General features: G+C 40.4%; 1 protein-coding gene across 1 annotated transcript in view; it reads right to left on the bottom strand.

The window, feature by feature from the left end:
- POMP (proteasome maturation protein) overlaps nt 1–9,974 on the bottom strand; it is a 68,163-nt gene extending 58,189 nt beyond the window's left edge. Inside the window, exons 1-6 of the mRNA XM_089899297.1 lie at nt 9,870–9,974; nt 8,664–9,002; nt 6,036–6,133; nt 4,250–4,310; nt 2,175–2,276; nt 370–463 (exon numbers count right to left, since the gene is read on the bottom strand). Coding sequence (XP_089755423.1) covers nt 370–463; nt 2,175–2,276; nt 4,250–4,310; nt 6,036–6,133; nt 8,664–9,002; nt 9,870–9,974 — 799 coding nt within the window. The remainder of the gene's footprint in view (nt 1–369; nt 464–2,174; nt 2,277–4,249; nt 4,311–6,035; nt 6,134–8,663; nt 9,003–9,869) is intronic.
- Nucleotides 9,975–20,372: the final 10,398 nt, after the last annotated feature.

The raw sequence follows: 20,372 nt of genomic DNA on the forward strand, positions 1-20,372 counted from the left end.
TTTCTAGTTGTTTTTAAAACTAGTCACATCCCACAAACATTCTGAATAGTGCAACAACAATCCTTGTTTAAGCTACCCTAAGAATATTGTACTGGACTCACACATCAGACTTTATCCTCAGGATATGAAAGGAATGACTGTCATTAATTGACTGAAATGACTATAATCTCAGAACTCCATAAATAATTTTCACTTTTAAAACCAGTTAAACAGTTATTACCATTAAATTTTATCTTATTTCACTGAATAAACACAAATGAATTCAATCAGCTATAAACTCCACGAGGACAAAGACGCTGGGGGTTTCATCTGCTGCTGTTGTCTTGTACATTACTGGAGCTCTACAAAAAGGTATGGAATGACACTTACCATTAAGAATATCTTCAAATCCAATAGTCTCATCATTACCCCTCAAAATATCCAATGAAAGGTTTGAGCTTGGAAGAAATGGAAGACGCTGAACCTTCAGGAAAAGTATAAAAAGGCAAAATTAGAAAAAACCAAGGGGAAAAAATATACATGACCAAATTTCATTCTTCATTCTTTACTTGCAAAATTCACAAAACTAAGTAAGATATCAATTTAACCAATGTGGGTTAATCAATTTAACATCCAAGGTCACATTTGAGACCCAAACCAAAATTTTAAAAATTCCTCAACACTTTACACAAAATATATACACTGAAACTGAGAGCTTCTCACTGACACTTAATAATCCCATCAGGCTTGCTCATGTTCGAGGGCTTCGCTTCTGTCCAGGAAACCAAAGCACACACCATGTGATGAAATGCAAAATCCTAGAGCCCAACACCACTCTTTGTTCCCAATAAACGTGGGATGATCAAATTCCTGAAGAAATTCCATCTCAGCGAGAGCAGTATTCTATTTAGTAAACCAATTATTCATTTTTTATGTTGTTCTGTATTGCTCACACAAATGTTTAAGTTATGACCCTTTAAAACAGTACTGATAGGGACTTCCCTGGTGGCACAGTGGTTAAGAATCTGCCTGCCAATGCAGGGGACACGGGTTTGATCCCTGGTCTGGGAAGATCCCACATGCCGCGGAGCAACTAAGCCCATGTGCCACAACTACTGAGCCTGCGCTCTAGAGCCCACGAACTACAACTACTGAGCCTGCGTGTCACAACTGCTGAAGGCAGCATGCCTAGAGCCCATGTTCCGCAACAAGAGAAGCCACCGCAATGAGAAGCCCATGCAGCGCAACGAAGAATAGCCCCCACTCGCCACAACTAGAGAAAGCCCATGCAGCAACGAAGACCAACGCAGCAAAAAATAAACTAATAATTAATTAAAAAAAAAAAAACAGTAGTGGTAACTAGAAATGAAGATCAAAGTCACCTGTGGGCCTTTAAAAACCACAATGCCATTGTGAACTAGTGTTATATACTTTTTTCAATTATTAAATACATATACTGCAGACTAGTATCTAAGTACAGTGAGAAAGCATGGGCTGTACAGTCAGAGAGATCTGGATTCAAATTCTGCTTTTATTACTTACTTAGGCTTTGCCTAAGTTACCTGACTTGTCTCACCCTGTTTCCATCTGTGAACTAGGATAATAGCACCTTCCTCTCAAACCTGTAGCATGGTGCAGTGTAAAGTATACATATATAGTCACTGGCACATAGTTTGTACCCAACAAACTTTAATGTAGCCAAACCAAATTTTCAGTTTTTCTGTTCTTTGTTAGTTGTCCAGCAATCACTGGAATCAATGTAGTGTGATGTGACAGAATCCAGAGCACAGATGGGGGGACAGTCCTTACACACTTGGAAGGACATTTCCGAAGATCTTCTTCCTAAGCAACAGGTATACTCAGCAATATACAACCTGCCTATTAGATACCTCCACCTGGATATTCCTAGAGGCATCTCAGATTCAGTGTAACCCCCCAAAGGAGAAAAACATGAAAAATGAACACAGGTAAGTTTTCAGACAGTGAGCCTATAATTTAAAGGAGTTTTCCATTTCAAAGCTTCTTTTCTCTATGAAGTAGAAATCAAGGTCATATCCTAAAAGGGGGAAAGTAGGATAGGTTGTAGGGCAGAAGAGAAGGTAAGGTTTGTACAGCTGTTATTAAAATAGAAGGCTCCTTCCAATTGATATCAACACACAGGTGGGATGCATACAAATTGACATTCATAAACCCACCTGCTGCACTGCCTTGAATTCCATTTGTAGTTTTAATGGAGCAAATAGACCCTGGATGTTTCTCAGTGTGGAAAAGTTCATTTTATCTTGGTTGAGCTGGAACTACAAAGACAACAATGTAATTTTAAATGTTACTCAACATTCTGCTTTCAAAACAGTTAGCACTGATACGCATGTGACACAATACTTTGAAGAAAGATTTCAATATCCGTAACTGAAATAAAAACGAAGTATTTTTACTAATTTCTTAGACAAATTTTAGAATATGTATCTCTATATTTTACCTGGCATGCAGGTGTCCTTCACTGGTGTAAAATTACCACCTAAAATTTAGATTTACAGAACTAATACATTAAGGGAATGTTTTTCACATTGCAAAAGTGTATTTACAAAGCATAATCATATTTCAATGCTTTTGATTAGAATTACTGCAAAACTGGTAGAGCAAAGAAAAGGTGTAAATAACCTCAGATCCAGAAAGTTTTATACAGGGACAATAATTAGTAAGAAATTTCTAAGTATGAAAGCATCTACTTCAAAGGATTTCATAAAAGAAATAATCAGACCCATTATACGGTCCTGTTAATTAAACTACAACCCTTAAACTCCACCTTTCTGAGTAATTGAGTCTGGGGGAAAAAAGAAACCCAATTTGTGTTGGGTACTAATAAGCAATTTTACTCTGGAATCATACTCTTACTAAGCACTGATACTACTTCTAAAAAACGAGTCAGGGCTTCCCTGGCGGCGCAGTGGTCAGGAGTCCGCCTGCCGATGCAGGGGACGCGGGTTCGTGCCCCGGTCCGGGAGGATCCCACATGCCGCGGAGCGGCTGGGCCCGTGAGCCATGGCCGCTGAGCCTGCGCGTCTGGAGCCTGTGCTCCGCAACGGGAGAGGCCACAACAGTGAGACGCCCGGGTAGCGCAAAAAAAAAAAAAAAAAAAAAAAGAGTCAGGTTTACCCCATCTAAATATGTATAATTTATCTTTGAACCCAAATGCAGAACTTCACATTGACCTCTTTGTTTTTCTTGAAGTTCTGGCCTAGTCTTTTGGTCTACTGGGTCATCTATGATGTAGTTCACTTATTCATCAAAACGAGCTATCCGTGTTAGCTTTTTCTTCCATAAACCTGATTTATATGTTTTCTATGGCTAATCTGAAATCTCTGAAAAACAACCTTCTCATCTTCTGAGCATGAAACCAGAATGCAGCTAAAGCAGCCAGGGGACCCTTTATTTTCTCGTCTAATTTGAACTTCAATTTCATCATCAAATTATTTGTTCTACTCTTTCTTAAGGAAAAATCTTTCCCCTTGCTGAAGAGGGAGGAAACAAAACAAAACAAAAAAAACTGAATAGGTCAGCTTCCTGTTAACTGGGTGACACTGCACCATCATTCCCAAGTAGTAAGACACCTCCTTGCTCTTGCTCTGAATGTGTTATTTAAAAACCCTTTAGGTTGTCTTTAGGACATCTGTACAAGCTATACCCTCTGGGGAATAACCTTTCCCCACCTATTTATCTGGTTAATACTGTTCTAAAACTGTTCAAATGCCCTCTTCTAGAAAGCTTTCCACAGATGCTTGCTCCATCCCTGGTCCTCTACAACACTTTATGAAGCCCCTATCCACTGCTTATCCTCCCATTAAAATTTCAGCCCCTTAAGGATGGGGACTATGTCATATTCACCTGTGCACCTACTGTGCCCAGCAGTAACCTGGAGATGCAGGGCTTGAAAAAGAGGTCAAGGCTAGAGATATAGGCTAGGGAAGACCAACAGCAAAAATGGCAGGGGAAAAACGTAAAAGAAAATGGGATCATCAAAGGAGAACATATGAAAGGAATGGAAAGGTGGACTAACCTCTAGAAATGTCTATAAAAAAGACAAAGAAGAATGTGTAGAAAGGGAGCTTTAGTGAAGCAATACAATGATAACTCAAAGATTAAGATATCAAAAACAAGGCCTCAAGTTTTTCATGGTTAAATGCTCAACACCAGAAGTGTCTTAATCAAGTATTATTAAAAATATTTTTCTACTAAAGGATAAAAATAAAAACACAGGTAACATACTTACATTTTTTTCTGATAATTCAAGAGGATGACTGGGCAAAAGTTCATTTTTCACATAAGAAAAACTGAAAATAAACATTTAAGATGGAAGATTATATATTACTGAATACCTAGAGCTCAAAATCACATCTATCACTGTTGTAGTATAAATAAATGGCACAAGGGAGTTTTGGGGGGATGAGTAAACTGTTCTGTATCCTAAGTGTGGTGGTGATGGTTCTGGGAATTAACACATGTTTTAAAATTCATAGAACTATACACCAAAAGGAAGACAAGAAGTCAAATTTACTGAATATTGTTTGAAATGGATCTATTATAGATACTGGTGGTCAAGACTTCAATTCACTGGGGAGAACCACCCCCAAAAATGGTGCTCAATGATGCCCTGTATCTAGAAGAAATTTAATAAAAAGTATGTTTAATACTATGACTCTGCTGACATGATTCTTGTATTATATAAAATATCTAAGCCTCTTTTGTTCAGATCTAATGCATATTCAATAGTTAATATATTTTTGGTAAACACATGTTGAACGAACTGTTTGACATTTACCAAACACCTACCATGTATAAAGTACCATATTAGGTGATATACAGCTAGAACCAGGCCGCGGGTCTTTATCACCCTAGGTATATAAAGATGACTATGTTATTGTCCAAACCAGGATCTGAGAGCTGAAGGAAACCTTAGAAATCCTGCAACAATCGTTTACTGAATACTATCTTTGTACAGAACATTATCTGCAAAGTGGAATTTGATAATGGCTCTGCTCATGGCAATCTTCCCAGTCTAACTGGGAAGGAAGAGAAGCATTTCATGTGAAAACAAAAAACACAGAAACGAATCACCCGGATTGGTTACTGGCTAGCTTATAAATCTGATTATACTATACTACTGCCAATTCCAAAGGCAACATAGTGCATCTTTTACTACGGAATGAAAAGACAATAGTGAGGTATTATGTCTGCTCCCAGAGACCAATATTAGAATGATATTCTAAGACAGTAAGAGTAAACACCTTAATATTAGATACAAAATTCAAAAATTCAAAACACAGTACATACAAAGTGGGGAGGAAAGCATTATCCTTATTTGATTAAGCAGAAAAACAATCTGCCAAGGAAAAGGACCAGTACTAGAAATTCAGACCTAAACACATAGAAAAATATAGAAAATCGAGGGAAGGGGCATAACTGTACTGAAACTAGAAAAGAAAAATAAGAGCATCTAAGGTTTACCCAGTGCTTACTAATGCCATGTACTGGTCTAAGTACTTTCCATGTGTTAGCTCATTCAAAATAACATATATGCTATTACTAGCCTTATTTCACAGGTGTGGACACTGAGACGTAGAACAATTAAGTAACCTGCCCACAGGCATACATCTAGTAAATGGCGGAGCCAGGACCAAAACCCAGAGTCCACGCTCTTTACTGCTATGTTCTAGTGTCTCCCAAAGAACAGTCAATTACTCCAATAGTTAATAAGATAAAGAGACAAATGGCTCTCCAAGTTATCAGCAGCACAAAGAAGAATCCTACCAAATCATGCTACTGGGTAACATCTCCTAGGAAGATGCCCTTTCCTGGGAACCTACTACTCTGATAAGATGCTTCTTCCACTATAGAACACATCCAATCCTACCCTCCCCCTCCTCTCCTAAAGTGTATTACTTGCTACCTCCTAAATTAAATATACATTTATGGCCTACCAAAATATTTAAAGAATACTGTGAGAAATAATTCACATTTTACCATAACAAAGTCAAAGTCCCAATTCCCCCATATACCCTTTTCGAAGAAGATCATGACTTTCGAAAGGTCCACTTGCTGAAAGTTCAGTAACTGGAATACTGTCCTTTAGCTGAGATCCAAGTCCTCTGGCATTCTACAACAGAAAGGAAAAACACTATTAAATATAAACAGTTCAAAAAAACACTGAACATCTATGTAAACAACACTGTTTAAGCCCTGGAAAGAAAGGATAAGGTCTTTGCCCTCAAAGGGCCCAGTCTAGACAAGTACCACGAGCCTCAGCATTATGGTAGAGGAATATACATGGTTCAGTGAATAAAATCGAATTTGGGGTAGGAAGGATTCCTGAGTTGATCTCTGAGTGCTGTCAGATTGAAAGGCATTCAATACCCAGATTGAAAGAACATGGGTAAAAGTATAAAAATATAAATGAGCAAGCTACAAGCCGTTTGAGATGACCAGCTAACTACATGTCTGCGTAGAGCGGTAAAGGCTGGCCAAAAGAAAAAATGAAAAGGCTTCAATATGCAAAGAAACTTGTTTTATTCTGAAATAGACAGAGAGCCTCTGAAGGGTTATGGCATGATCAGATTTACTTTTATTGGAAAGATCCCCCCTTAGGTTAGAATGATCGGCACAGAATGAAAAATGTTGAGGGCAGAATCCTGGGGAATACCATTCCTTATGGACAAGGAAGAACAAGGAAAATGGGATTAAGAACAGAGAGAGCAGCTAGAAGAGAGTAGTCACAGGAGCTAAGAAAGAAAGGGAATTTCAGAAAGTATTTGGTTCCCATAAGAGGGTACCACCTATGAAAAATAAATGTACCTAATCAGGATGGTATAAATAAAAAAAAATAAAAACAAAGACTCACGGTATATTTGTTACTAGTGTATGGTCACCCTACTCATTTATACTATAATTTAATCACCAAATATTTATTAAATATCTACTATGTGGCAGGTTCTCTACTAGATACTGAAGATACATATCTGTCTTCCAGGGCTTAATATAATGAAGATAGAGTAAACATGCAATTAAAATGTAATACATATTACCATAGCTAAAACACAAGATGCTGAGTTTAAGTTACTTGTTGCTGAAATACATCATCCCTGCAATTCTGCAGAAAACCGTAAAACAGCTGCAGGTAGTTTGGAGTGTTATATTCTTCTAGGAAAACTATTCTGAGAAACCAGCTTCTTAAATTGATGTTTTACTTTATTTGTATATTTTACTAGGTCAGGTACTGCACAGTGTCCCGGGTTTCCTCAATCTACCACCCCAGTCCAGGCTCTCACACCTGGATAATGCTGACAGCACTGCCTCTAGCCTGTTCTATTTTCCAATTCTGCACAGCAAGATTTGCCTGATAAGCAATTTTCCTCACCAAAGCTGTTAAAAAAACAAAACAAAAACCTTTCACTGGTTTGTCAATGTCTTGCCTGAATAATGTCCAAGGTCCGAAGCCTGGAACTCAAGAAGCTGTACAACAGGTTTCAACTCTCCCACACAGAAGTCACAGTTAATTAGGAAAAGAAGCTGAAATCTAGTGTGGAGGCCACTAACCTGACGAAGGCACAGAACCTCTCTGGCCCTGTTTACTCATCCTTCCAGCTGCCTGAACTCTTTCCAGGACCAGAGTTGTATGATTGTACCTTTCCAAAAACACCTTCTGTTGCTTTCCTACATAAAGGTTCTCCTCCTCCCAGACTGCTTTATTGTAGAGTAACGGAAGAAAAGTTTCTTCTACACACAAAGAAAAGGGGGATTCTGATCTCTGGGACCTACTGTTATCACTTTCCCAATTCCCTCCTGTAAAACATGAGAATCAGTACATGATATTTCTAATAAAGTAGCAGAGGAAAACAAATCTATGAAAAGTTAATTAACACTAGTTACTTGAGAATGTTTATTAAACCTCTTTACTATGTTCAGCAGTATTTACCAACAGAAACTTTCTAGATTTGGATGGCCCAGCAGCAGTACTGGTGGTATCAGAGTCGCAAGCAATGACGATTCAAGAATCTCTCCCAAACATCAAACTTTTAAGTTAAAAAGAGAAAAGGGACGAGGCAGGAGGAGACCCAATAACAATACTGACAAACGGGGAGTAGCAACTATCCAATTTTCCCCCCTCCAACACCTGCCATACTACGAGCTCCCAAAAATGTTTGTGGGGTAAAGCTGAGTGATGGAAAACGGACCCACAGCTGTGGGTTTGTTATCAAGGCAGTTCCGAGGATCAGGGATGGGTGAGGATGTCGGGCACTCGGCTCCCAAAGGTCCTCCCCTCGGGGGAGGGGTAGTCGGCCGCACCGCACCCCAGACCGTTGCACTTTTGGGGGGTGTCCTTTCCGGCTCGGCGCCAACTACGGGAAGGGACCGGGGTCGGGGCCGACTGGGGGACTTGGGGATGGGAGAGAGGAGGCGGTGGGAAAGGATGAAGCCGAGGCGCCGCTCGCGGGACCAGCGCCGGAGACCTGCCCAGGCGGCGGCCACGAACCCCCGGACCCCGTGACTCGACAAATCATGGCGCCCGAGGCCGGCCTCCTCCTCCCGCCGCCGCCGCCACCGGGGAACGGGCTGGGGAGCGGCGGCCTGCTCCTGCGCCCACGGACCCGAGCCCGCAGGCCACTCGGGTCGCCCAGGGTCTCACTCACCATCTTCAACTCGCTCTGCGAACAGCTTCTCAGCCCGTTACCGTCAGCCGACCCGCGGCTCACTTCCGTTTCCGGGGTTGCCCCCACCCACATCCGCCGGAAGTGCGTCCGTCCGGGCGAGGAAGGAAGGAGGGTGCGGGGCACCTGGAGGGAGCCGCACGGGGCTGGAACTCCCACGCCTGAAGTCCCGAGGGATCGGGGACCGAGGGCGCAGTAAGGGGGTGTGGGCTGGAGGAGGGCGGGGGAGGGGAGACGCGGTTGTTCACTCTGTTCGTTATCAGCCCCGACCGCTTGTGCGGCGTTGGGAGATGGGCAGTGTACTTTGCTGGATGCATCGCCCTGTTCATCCAAAATCTCTTTGAGGTCGAGATTACGTTTTTCATAAGGGCAAACGAGGCCCAGGTGGAATGAGTGATTCGCGTGCAGTCATCCAGCTAGTGAGGCAAACGTGGAAGCCAAAGCTTTTGCCGGTTTGCTTTTATTTTTTTTAATTACTTATCGAAGGCCAGCTATGTTCAGGACCCCGGGCTGAGACTAAGAATACAGAAATGAACAGGCTCGTGTGGTTCCTGGGCTCCAGCAGTAGAGGAACTCTTGGGGTGGGCAGGGTGACAACTAAGTAAGTATGATATCAGTGACCTTTGAGGGCTTTTACTATGTAGTAACACAATTCCAAGTGCTGTACGTGAACTATCTCCTTTAACTCTTTGAATAATCTTATGAAGTGAGTTCTACACTTACCTCAGTTTTACAGGCGCTGAAAGCAAGACATAAAAGAGTTTAAATAGATATGACCAAGGACACATAATCTATTATAGTTACAGTCATACACTATACTCTGTTGCCTTCCAAATGTGATGTGGTAAAACGGACTCACGCGTTGTCACCATGTAATGGAGCTAATTTAAGGAATCCTTGGGCTGGCAGTCAAGGTGTAAGAGTGAATTAGGAGAGAATATGAAAGACATTGCTGGTAGATTTGCTTGTGCAAAAGCTCAAGTGGGAAAGAAGGCCTGTGTGGCTAAATTTCAGTGAGTAAGGTAGAGAGGAGTGTGAGATGAGGCTTAGGAGATGGAGGCGGATTTATCGTGGAGGCCCTTGTGTGCCAGATTAAGTATGAGGCTTTATCTTTAAAAAGACATTGAGGGATTTTAAGGAGGGAGGTCATAAGGTTGTATGTGTTATGCAGCGCATGACAGTAGATACTGTCATGGATTCCACAACCTTGAACTTCTGCGATAATCCACGTTTTGAGTATTGTGCACTGCTGCTGTCCTTATGTGTTTCCTTCTCGCTCTTCAGAATATCCATGTTTACCTTGAGATTTGAGATCGAGTGTTTCATTTGCATCCTTTTCCTTTCACTCAGTTCCACCTAAGGAGAAATTTTAAAACTGCATCTCTATTTATTTCTTTAATTTAATTTTTATTTTATGTTGAGGTGTAGTTGATTTACAGTGTTGTGTTAGTATCAGGTGTACAACAAAGTGGTTCAGTTATACAGACACATATATCCATTCTAAAACTGCATCTTTTTAAAAAAGTTTTTTTTAATGTTTGTTGATTGCTCACAGTTCAGTCATTAATTTTTTTTTTTTTTTTTTTTTTGGTACGCGGGCCTCTCACTGTTGTGGCCTCTCCCGTTGCGGAGCACAGGCTCTGGACGTGCAGGCTCAGCGGCCATGGCTCACGGGCCCAGCCGCTCCGCGGCATGTGGGATCTTCCCGGACCGGGGCACGAACCCGTGTCCCCTGCATCGGCAGGCGGACTCTCAACCACTGTGCCACCAGGGAAGCCCAGTCATTAAATATTTGTTGAGCATTGGCTTGATACTAGATTCTGGAGCTAAAGAGAAGAAAAAGCCATTTCCCTGTACTTGAGATGCTTTTGTTTTCCTGGGGCAATAGACGCATAAACAGGTATTTAAAATGCGCTGTGGTCAATGCTTAATAGAGAAAGGAGCTGAATCAGGTTGGGAACAGGGAAAGACGGCACTTGAAGAAGAGGAAACGTGGAAAGGTGAGGATTTGAAGGAGGGCATGTTTGAAGACTGTTTCCATGTGGCTGGAGTTCTGGGTGAGTAGGTGGACCAAGATGATATGAGACTGGAGGGATTGGTCAGAGCTGACGTGAAGGGCCCTTGGATGGTGTGCTGAGGTTTGGGGCTTTTTCTTACAGGGAACAGGGGATGATGGAGGCCTTGTCATAAACACTTGACATTAAAAAAAAAAATTATTGTGGTGGCAGCATGAGGGATATATGCAATCAGGAGAAACCAGACACCAGAATACCACCTAGAGCATTGCAGTAGTTCAAGGCAGAGACGATAAAGGTATAAATGAAGGTGGCACAGCATCTTGGAAAGACTTTGAGAAGCAGCGAAAAGGAGGGATGACCCTGAGAAACATAGACTGCAAGGGGCAGCCAGAGGGAGGGGAGCCTGCCACGGAGACAAAACAGAAATGGTCAGAGAGGCAGAAGGAAAAGCAAACTGCTGTCTTAGAATCCAAAGGGGAAGAAAGTGCTGAGGGGTTGAAAGCAGTTCCAAAGAGAGGTTAGAAAGTGGTTTTAAAATAGTTCAAAAAAATCATGAAGTCTTAAAAATGGGCCTTTGGCGACCAATGTGAAGGCAAGCAAGGAGAAAGATCACCTCGTTTTGAGCAGCTCACACATCGTTATAGCATCAGTTAATACAAGACGGTGTTGAGTATGCTAAAGTAATGTGAAGAATTAGATTAGATTTGATTCTAGAATGGTTTGATATCATTGCTTAAGCTTTGTGTATGTTATATAGTTTGGAGGATACAATAATAATAGTTAACACCTGTTATGTGTCAGGCCCTGTTCTTAGTTCTTTACGTATGTCATTTCAGTTAATCCTCAATTACTGTATGATGTAGGTCCTACTATACCCACATTTTAAACAATAAGCCTTGTTGTGTGCCTTGTATGAGAACAAGTACCCCATTTTACTTTACTTTTTGTTGTCTTTCTTGACTTTACTCTTAGGCCTCTCTGGCAGAAATACTTGTGGAAAGTGTGTTGTTGAATGTAGAAAAAACTCCCATCTAGACTGCAGGCCGGTGATGAAACATGGTTGAGAAGCACGCGAATGAGTACAGCCAGACGAGAGCTGAGCTGGTTATTAGGAGATGCAAAAGCGTGCCGAGTTGAAAAATCCCCATGACTTTGGTTGAACCCTCTTCCCTCCAAAAGAAGAGAAAGGGTGGAGCAGAGCAGGTGCTGCACTTCGAGAAGAGGTGGTTGAGTGATAATGTTAAGAATCAGCAGTGACTGTCCGCAGCAAGAGGTCGCGTCGACATTTTCTTGGCCCGTGAGTCAGCGAAAGTGGGAGAAGGAGCAGATACCACTGGACAAGCGTTTGAGGAAAGTGGCATCATTTTTGAGAAAGCTAGGTTTTAGCCAGGGCTGAGACGTGCAAAGATCTTGTAGCAAAGTAAAAAGTACCGGGAAGTTTGGTTGCATATTCCAAGGGACACAGTGGCAGGGGTTTGTGAAGGGAAGACGAGTGAGTTCAGGGGGTTCGGGGCCCGAGCAGGTAACGGTAGCAGAGGAGTACATGGGGCAGAGAAGTTAATTCTCTCCTTTTTGCCCTCATGCAACCTATATGCCCTTTACCATAACCTCTAGCACTCAGTTGTGTTGATCTGTGGACACATCTATCTGTTTCTCTCCCACAAGCTCCTACAGGCAGGGGCGATGTCTTACACATTATCGTATCTGTACCTTGCACATAGAAAGCACTCAATAAATGTTTATTAAATGAAAAGTGGGGGGAAAATGGATACTTGTGCCTAATAGGTGAGACTGACTAATATGGTTGGGAAATAGGCTGGAGGTAGATATGGGCGATCCAAGATAACTTATTTGGAGAAGTTTCCAGAAGCACCTTCCTGGGCCTGGAGCCCAACCTGAAAGCTCAGGACTGTAAGCCAAGGCCCTAAATTCTTGTCTGGTTACAGTTATGCCCTTTCCCCCAGGGCTAGACTCAACAAAAACTGGCATCCCACCACAAAGTCTACAACTCTGACATCCTCTAACATCAGGAGTGTGTGTGTGTGTGTGTGTGTGTGTGTGTGTGTGTGTGTGATGTGCCCAGCCTTCCTCTCCCCCGCCAGCTACCAATTCTGGCCAGGCCCACTTGGCCTCTCTCCCTCCCAGCCTCTGTGGGCACTTCTCAGCCAGATGGATTCTGTAGAGCTTTGAAATCAGAATGGGGGGATTTGGAGAGGGGCTGGCAGCAAGGGCTGGTGGTGATGGTTTTCCCTCGGCATTCAGGGTAGAAGAATGAGGGCCCCATTGTCTGAGAGACATGGGAGGGAAAGTAATTCAATTGGTGTGGAAAGTTTGTAAGACATATTCTCTTCAAGGTACCTAAAACTTAGAATGTTGTATTAAGTGTAAATTTCAGAAATTGCTCCCTTACAAGGTTTGGCAAGGGAGTACAAATCTCAACTAGTAAGAAAGTTACTGTGTTTCAGAGGACCTGAAAAGAATCTACAAATTATAGAGTACATCCAGATCCTCTTTAAACTATCTGAATTCTTACAGTGTTGGGAAAGGTTCAATGTGCTTAATTTAAGATAAATCCTATTTACACATTTTTCTTTGCAAGTCCCTTTATAAGTGTTAAGAGATGGAGGAATACGTTACATCGAGTTTATTTGACAGACGCTTCTCTTTAACCCTAAGAGATGTTTCATATTTCTTCTGAAGTACTTTGCTGACTATGATTTCAGTTGGAGCTGCTTTTAAAAGAGTGTCCTCTGATTATGAAAAGCTGGGTTTTGGTAGTACTTACTAAAGTTGACTCTTTTGAATCCAGGAGTTTTGTTTTACATCTGCATTGCATCAGACACAGCTGAGGTTAGCGTTCCATTTTTCCATGCTTTCATAGCCCTGTTTCAGGTCTGTGTTTTTAGGAAGCGGTTTGTATTTTCAGCATAGAGGGTCTTTATTCATTTGCCTGTGGAGCATGCATCTTGTAGATTATATGCAATGAATTTTAAATTTTAGACCTGTTTCTTTTACCCTTCATTTGCCAGCCCACATGTAGGAGCATAAAATCATTTTAATATTAACTAAAAATTTAATTCAGAAGGCGTATCTGCCAGAAACATTGTACAGTGCCTTACAAAGCCTAGTATATTATAGCCATATGCTTGATGTTTTCTACTTGGACGCTGTTTTCGAATACTAGTGTCAGTGTTCCCCTCCACTGGCATGAATAATTGAGAGGGGAAGTTTTTGTATTTTTGAAAATTCAAAAATTTATTCCTTGAAGACAAAGACTTGAGAGAAAATTTGCCTATATTCAAAGCACACTAGAAGGTTATCTCAGAAGCAATTTACATTAATCTTATTTGGAATCAGAAAGCTGAAAAAGACAGCCTAAGTCACTCTGATTGTATGATTGGTTTATTTCACTGTTTTGCTTTCTAGAAGCAATGCATGCTCACTGCAAAAAATTAGAAAACAACAAAAGGCAAAAAGAAGGGAATGGAGAGCAGAGATAACCACTGTGAATGCACCAGACCTGAGACATTCTTTTATATGACAGAATATATCTATTTATCATTTTGAAGAAAATTGAGTGACTCCATTTTCTAAGTGAGCTGGGAAGTTTTCTCTTGGCTTTTTTCATGACCATGTTATTACTTAGTAAAATATGTCATTCTGAAGCCTTAGAAAACACCCTTCCTTTACTTCTTCAAGGGTGGTGAATTACACGTAGGCTGTTTACTCAACATTTTTCATTCTGTCAGCATGGTTGGATGCCAAATGGCTGTTCTAATTTTTGAAGGTTTGTTTTTTTGGTACTTGGCCAGGGAAATCATAACTCTTAAAATGCTCCATAGCCCTAACCATACAATTGGATTTATGGATAGATATTATGTTCCATGTTTTGTTGTTTTCTCACTGTTTTAGTGTCTGGGACTGATGCCAAAGGCTATTCAGCCTCTCTCCATTTATTAAATTAGAGCGTACAACTAAGTTTACACAATGGAGTTTAGATGGGGAAAAAAAGACCTTGTTTATCATTCTACTTAGGTATCTTTACATCAGCAAGAAAGGAAAGTATTCCTTCTAAAATGTCTCAGTGAAATCTCCTGAGAAATAGGGTATCATAGTTAACGGAAGTAATTACCCGACGCCTGAGCCACAAGAACTCCTTGCTTTATTCCAAAACATCTTCCCTACTGCGCCAAGGATGTTTTGTCCCCTAAAATTCAAATCTGTGGCTTCCCTCCTTAAAGCCCTTCACTTGCTCCTGGTTCCTGCCCTTCAGGATTAATTCCAGACTCTGTCCAATGGCAAACAGGCCTTCAGTGATCTGACTGCCAACCTTATTCTTAAATCCTTTACGCTAGTCATATTAAATTACTCGCAATTCTCTGAAAATGTCACTGCTTTCATGCCCCTGCACTTTTATTCCTGTTTTCCCCTCTTTCTGGAATGCTCTGTTGCACTGTCTCTGCTCAGCATCACTTCCTCTGTGACATCTTGCCTGACGTGCTCTGCCCCAGCGCCCTCCCCCTTCCTGGGAGAGGGGACCCTTTGTGCCCCATCACATATACATACTTGTTTCACTGCATCTGTAACACATTGTTGCACTTGTTTGCACATGTGCCTCTCCTTGTCTTTTTCAAAGCTTTTTAGTCTGCAAACCCCATTCACCATCTTTTGGGAGCTGATATATCCTTTTGAAGTTTTCCTCTTTCTTTAGGAACATTGTAATAGCCTTTCAGCTTGCCTGCCCCCCTCCACGCTCACCTACTCCCTGATTTCACTCTCCATGCCATCTCCAGAGTACTGTAAGCTCAGTAAATGATGGCTGGTGTTCCAAAGGTCTGATGGAGACTGGGTGGAATTAGCCTCAGGGCACGATTAACATGGGTCTAATTTATTTCCTATATCAAGGTTGCCTTGACCCTATCGCCGCCAGGGGCTATGAGAAACTAGGTGAGGAATCAGGTGCAGACAGCGGGAACTTGCATGGGTTGGGCGTTCAGGGGTGTGTTACTGGGGCTTCCTTGGGGTCCTGGCTCAGAGTGGTAATGAAGTCAAAAGACACTGTCCAGTGACCACAAGTCGTAGCAGAATTCTTTGTTTGGAGCTGAGAGAGACGTACAGTGTGGGAAATACAAAGAGCAACAGGAATCAGTCTTTTCAAAATATATTCCCTGAGAATCTGAAATTTCAAAATACTGTGGTTTGTGTGTGATTACTTGGGATACAAAGTAATTCCTTTGCCACTGTATTTGTTAAAGGGCTGCTTTGAGACATTTTCTAAAAGAAAACAGTGATTCAGAATGTATAACTTCGTATTTCTGCCAACAAAATTGATCTGATGGGTTAGAAGTGATGGCTCATTGTCACTTTAGTTTGTGTCTTCCTGATTGCTAGTAAGATTAAGCAACTTTTCATGTTTATTTATCATTTAGATTTGCTTTTCTGGAAATGCTTGTTCACACAGTCTTTGCTCATTTTTCTACCGAGTTTTTCTTCTTCCTATAAATTTGTACGTGCTTGTTATATACTATAGATACTAACCTTTGTCTTATGCATTACAAATATTTCCCACAATCTGTTGTAATATTTTTCTTTTGTTTATGGTATCTTTGACCTAAACATTTTAAATAAATGTCTCTTTTCCTTTACCACTCTCTGGCTTACTGTTTCAGTTGAAAATGTTTCCCTGACTCCTAGTGTATAAAGTTATTCTCAAATTTTATTCTACAATAGTTTTTCACATTTTGCTTTTAATTCATATGGAATTTATTTTTGGATATGGATTAAGGTAGGAGTCTGATTTTATTTTCCTTTAGAGGCTATGTTAAAATCTTGCTTGTACTAAGATACATTTTGAGATTCTCCATTCTAATGATCTAATTATTTTTCCAAATAACCAAATTAGGTAACATTCATTGGGCATATCTGTGCCAAATACTGCCCTAAGCACTTTACATATTTCAGCTCATTTAATCCTGGCAGTAACATTGTAGGTCAATTTTACTATTCCACATGAACTTTAAAATGCTTTTATCAAATAAAAAGAAACCATCGGGATTATGATTAGAATTACATTAGATTTATACAGTAATTTTGGGGAAATTAACATGTTTTGTATCCTTCAATAATATTTTGTAAATTTTATCATATGTCCTAAACCTGTCTTGTCAAATTTAGCCTTAAGTATTCTGTACTTTTATCACTGTTAGAAATGGAATATATGTTTTTTTCATTTTCACTTCTCTCTGGCTATTCCTATAAGCATTCTTACTGATGCAGTAAGAATAGTGTGTCTGTTATGCAGCTTAGGGTCAATTATGCCGCAGTGGCAAGCTGAATTCTTGGTAGTATAGAACAACAAATAATTTTCTGCTCACGCTATGTGTCCACCACAAGCTGGCAGCATCTCCTTCACATCATCTTCACCCTGGCACCCAGGCTAATGGAGTGACTGCTGTCAGGCACATTGCAGCCTTGGGGTAGAGAGAAAGGAATCAAGGTACAGCGTCTCCTGGCTCATAAAGCTTCTACAAAGAAGTGCCCCATGTCACACCCCTCCCCGCCCTTACATTCTTAAGCCAGAGCAAAGCACAAGCCCGTATCTGACACTGAAGTGTCAAGGATGCATAATCCTCCCACAGGGAAGGGCCCTTCAAGTCACAGTACCAAGCCTGACGTCAGTGGGATGGAGATAAGTAATATTCCAACATGAAGGGCAGCAAATGTTTTGATCAGTAATACAGTCTATCACAGTGTTTTGTTTTTACATTGGCAAGACTGAGAAATCCTAGAAAATGAAACTTATGTAATAGATATCACTATTCAACAATATCCAGTCCCTGTCTCCTTCCAAGTTCGCAAGATTATACTTTCTTGTCTCTTAAAATTATACACAGCCATCTGACTAATCCTGGCCAGTGAAAATATGAGTGGAACTGATGTGTTTCACTTTGCATGGAAGCACTGAGGAGTTGGAGCATGATTCCCCACGTTATCTTCCCTGCCATATTGGTTGTGGAAGTATGTGTTGATGCGGAAGTACCAAAAGACCAATGTAGCTAGAATGCTGGGCCATCGTATAGAAGACAGTTGCCTTGCTGGCCACCCAGGTGAAGAGCTTATGATTTTAAGTTCTGAGATTTAAGGGATTTTATTTGTTTTTTGGTTTGTTTGTTTTACTGCAACATAGCCTAGCCTATCCTGACTAATACAACATACCTATTTTACATATTTTAACAAAAAACGTGTGTGTGTGTGTGTGTATTCATTGATCCATATTGTTATGTAGGACAAACTTCTTTAAGGATCGGTCCAGTGATTTGGATGCCCTAATGTGGCATAAACCACATTCATAATGCATCCTATACAGTTTCCAGTTTGGATTTCTCTACCATGGATCAAGAACTTTAAAATACTTGTAGAAAAATAGAAATACAGAATCTTACAACTTCCCCTTAATCTTTTATAATTGTCACACCCAAACCAACAGCATTTTTTGTAACTTTGTTTAATCTTTCTAAAGCAGACAACTTAGTTTTCATAAAAACAATTCATTCTTTTCACATTATTGTTTATTGGATTCAGTAATATTTCTTTAAATTACTTATTTATAATAATAGTACAACTGTCATAAAAATGTTTAGGAGCAAGCACAACTAGATATTAGTAAGTGTACAGTCAACTGGTGAAAGTGGAATAAATGGTTGTTTCACAAGGTGAGAACATTTATCTTGCTGTAGCTAATAATCTGTAGGTTTTACAGATGAAATTGAGAGCCTCATAAGTCCCAAGGGTCATTTAAAGAGAAGTGAATTAAGAGAGCTTCTGTACTCTTTGTACTATATTTCTATGCATGCAGGTACTAATTTGTATATGTATATGTCTCTTTTATCTTGTGTCCAGCCACATTACTGAATTATCTTATTAATTCTAGTATGCTTTTTTTCTTTGTTTGGCCGTGCCCCGTGGCATGTGAGATCTTAGTTCCCTGATCAGAAATCGAACCCACGACCCCTGCATTGGAGGTGGGGAGGAGTCTTAACCACTGGACTGCCAGGGAAGTCCCTTTTTTTTTTTTTCTTTTTTAAAAATTTTTTGTAGTATGCTCTTTTTAAAAAAATTTTTTTAATAATTTTATTTTTTTGTACAGCAGATTCTTATTAGGTAACTATTTTATACATATTAGTGTATACATGTCAATCCCAGTCTCCCAATGCATCCCACCACCACCACCCCACCACCCGCCGCTTTCCCCCCTTGGTGTCCATATGTTTGTTCTCTACATCTGTGTCTCTATTTCTGCCTTGCAAACCGGTTCAACTGTACCATTTTTCTAGATTCCACATATATGCGTTAATATATGATATTTGTTTTTCTCTTTCTGACTTACTTCACTCTGTATGACAGTCTCTAGGTCCATCCACATCTCTGCAAATGACCCAATTTCGTTCCTTTTTATGGCTGAGTAATATTCCATTGTATATATGTACCACATCTTCTTTATCCATTCATCTGTCGATGGGCATTTAGGTTGTTTCCATGACCTGGCTACTGTAAATAGTGTTGCAATGAACATTGGGGTGCATGTGTCTTCTTCAGTTATGGTTTTCTCTGGGTGTATGCCCAGTAGTGGGATTGCTGGGTCATATGGTAATTCTATTTTTAGTTTTTTAAGGAACCTCCATACTGTTCGCCATAGTGGCTGTATCAGTTTACATTCCCACCAACAGTGCAAGAAGGCTCCCTTTTCTCCACACCCTCTCCAGCATTTGTTGTTTGTAGATTTTCTGATGATACCCATTCTAATGTAGTATGCTCTTTTTGAAAGCATTATCTTGCAGTCTCTAAATAGGTTATCAGCAGAAGATAATTTAATCTCTTTTTCAAATTTATGTTGTTTCCTTTTCTTGCTGCACTTGTTACAACCTCCAAAATGAGTAAATAATGGTGTAAATAATGGTGATAGTGGGTATTATGATTCAGGTCCGTCTAACTGAATTTTGGTCAAAAGAATGTGGGTGGAAAAGATTTACCACACTTCCAGTCTTACCTCAGCCTGCCATGTGGTTCTCCACTCTGTCTTCCCTTCTCTGCCATTCAGATGCAAAGGACTTGGTGGAGAATTCTGAGGTCCTTGAAGATGGCAGAGCCACTGATGGAAATATCCTGGGTCTCTGAATAACTGTCTGTAGGAGAGCTGCATTGCTGACCCACACTGGATTATGATGTGATGAGAAATAATTTATTATGTGAAGCCACTGAGGTCTGGGGCTCTTTGTAAGATAAGCTAGCCTATGCTAGTAGTACATCTTCTAATAAGATTTTAGGTAGAGTTTATATTTGGAATGACTGCTCACCTTTTTCAGATGGCTTTTAATCATCTATTTATATAAGGATTTTCTCCATTAATTTGCTGGTACAATGAATTATGTTGACAGATTTCTTAATACTGAACCAGCCCTGTATCCCTGGAATAACCCTACTTGGTTGTAATACATTTTTCTTTTGTTATTCCAAAATACTCTATTTCCTAAGATTTTATTCAGAATTTTTGCACTAGTAATCTTAAGTGAGGTCATTCTATATTTTCTTTCATTGTACTGTTTTTAAAAATATCAGATTAAGATTTTGCTAGCTTTATGCAATCAAATGTGTAGCTTTCAGGTCTTTTTCTATG

Source organism: Delphinapterus leucas, chromosome 18 (assembly GCF_059928025.1).
Source record: "Delphinapterus leucas isolate spDelLeu-1000000601 "Yukka" chromosome 18, BTC_Dleu_Yukka2, whole genome shotgun sequence".
Taxonomy (NCBI): Eukaryota; Metazoa; Chordata; class Mammalia; order Artiodactyla; family Monodontidae; genus Delphinapterus; species Delphinapterus leucas.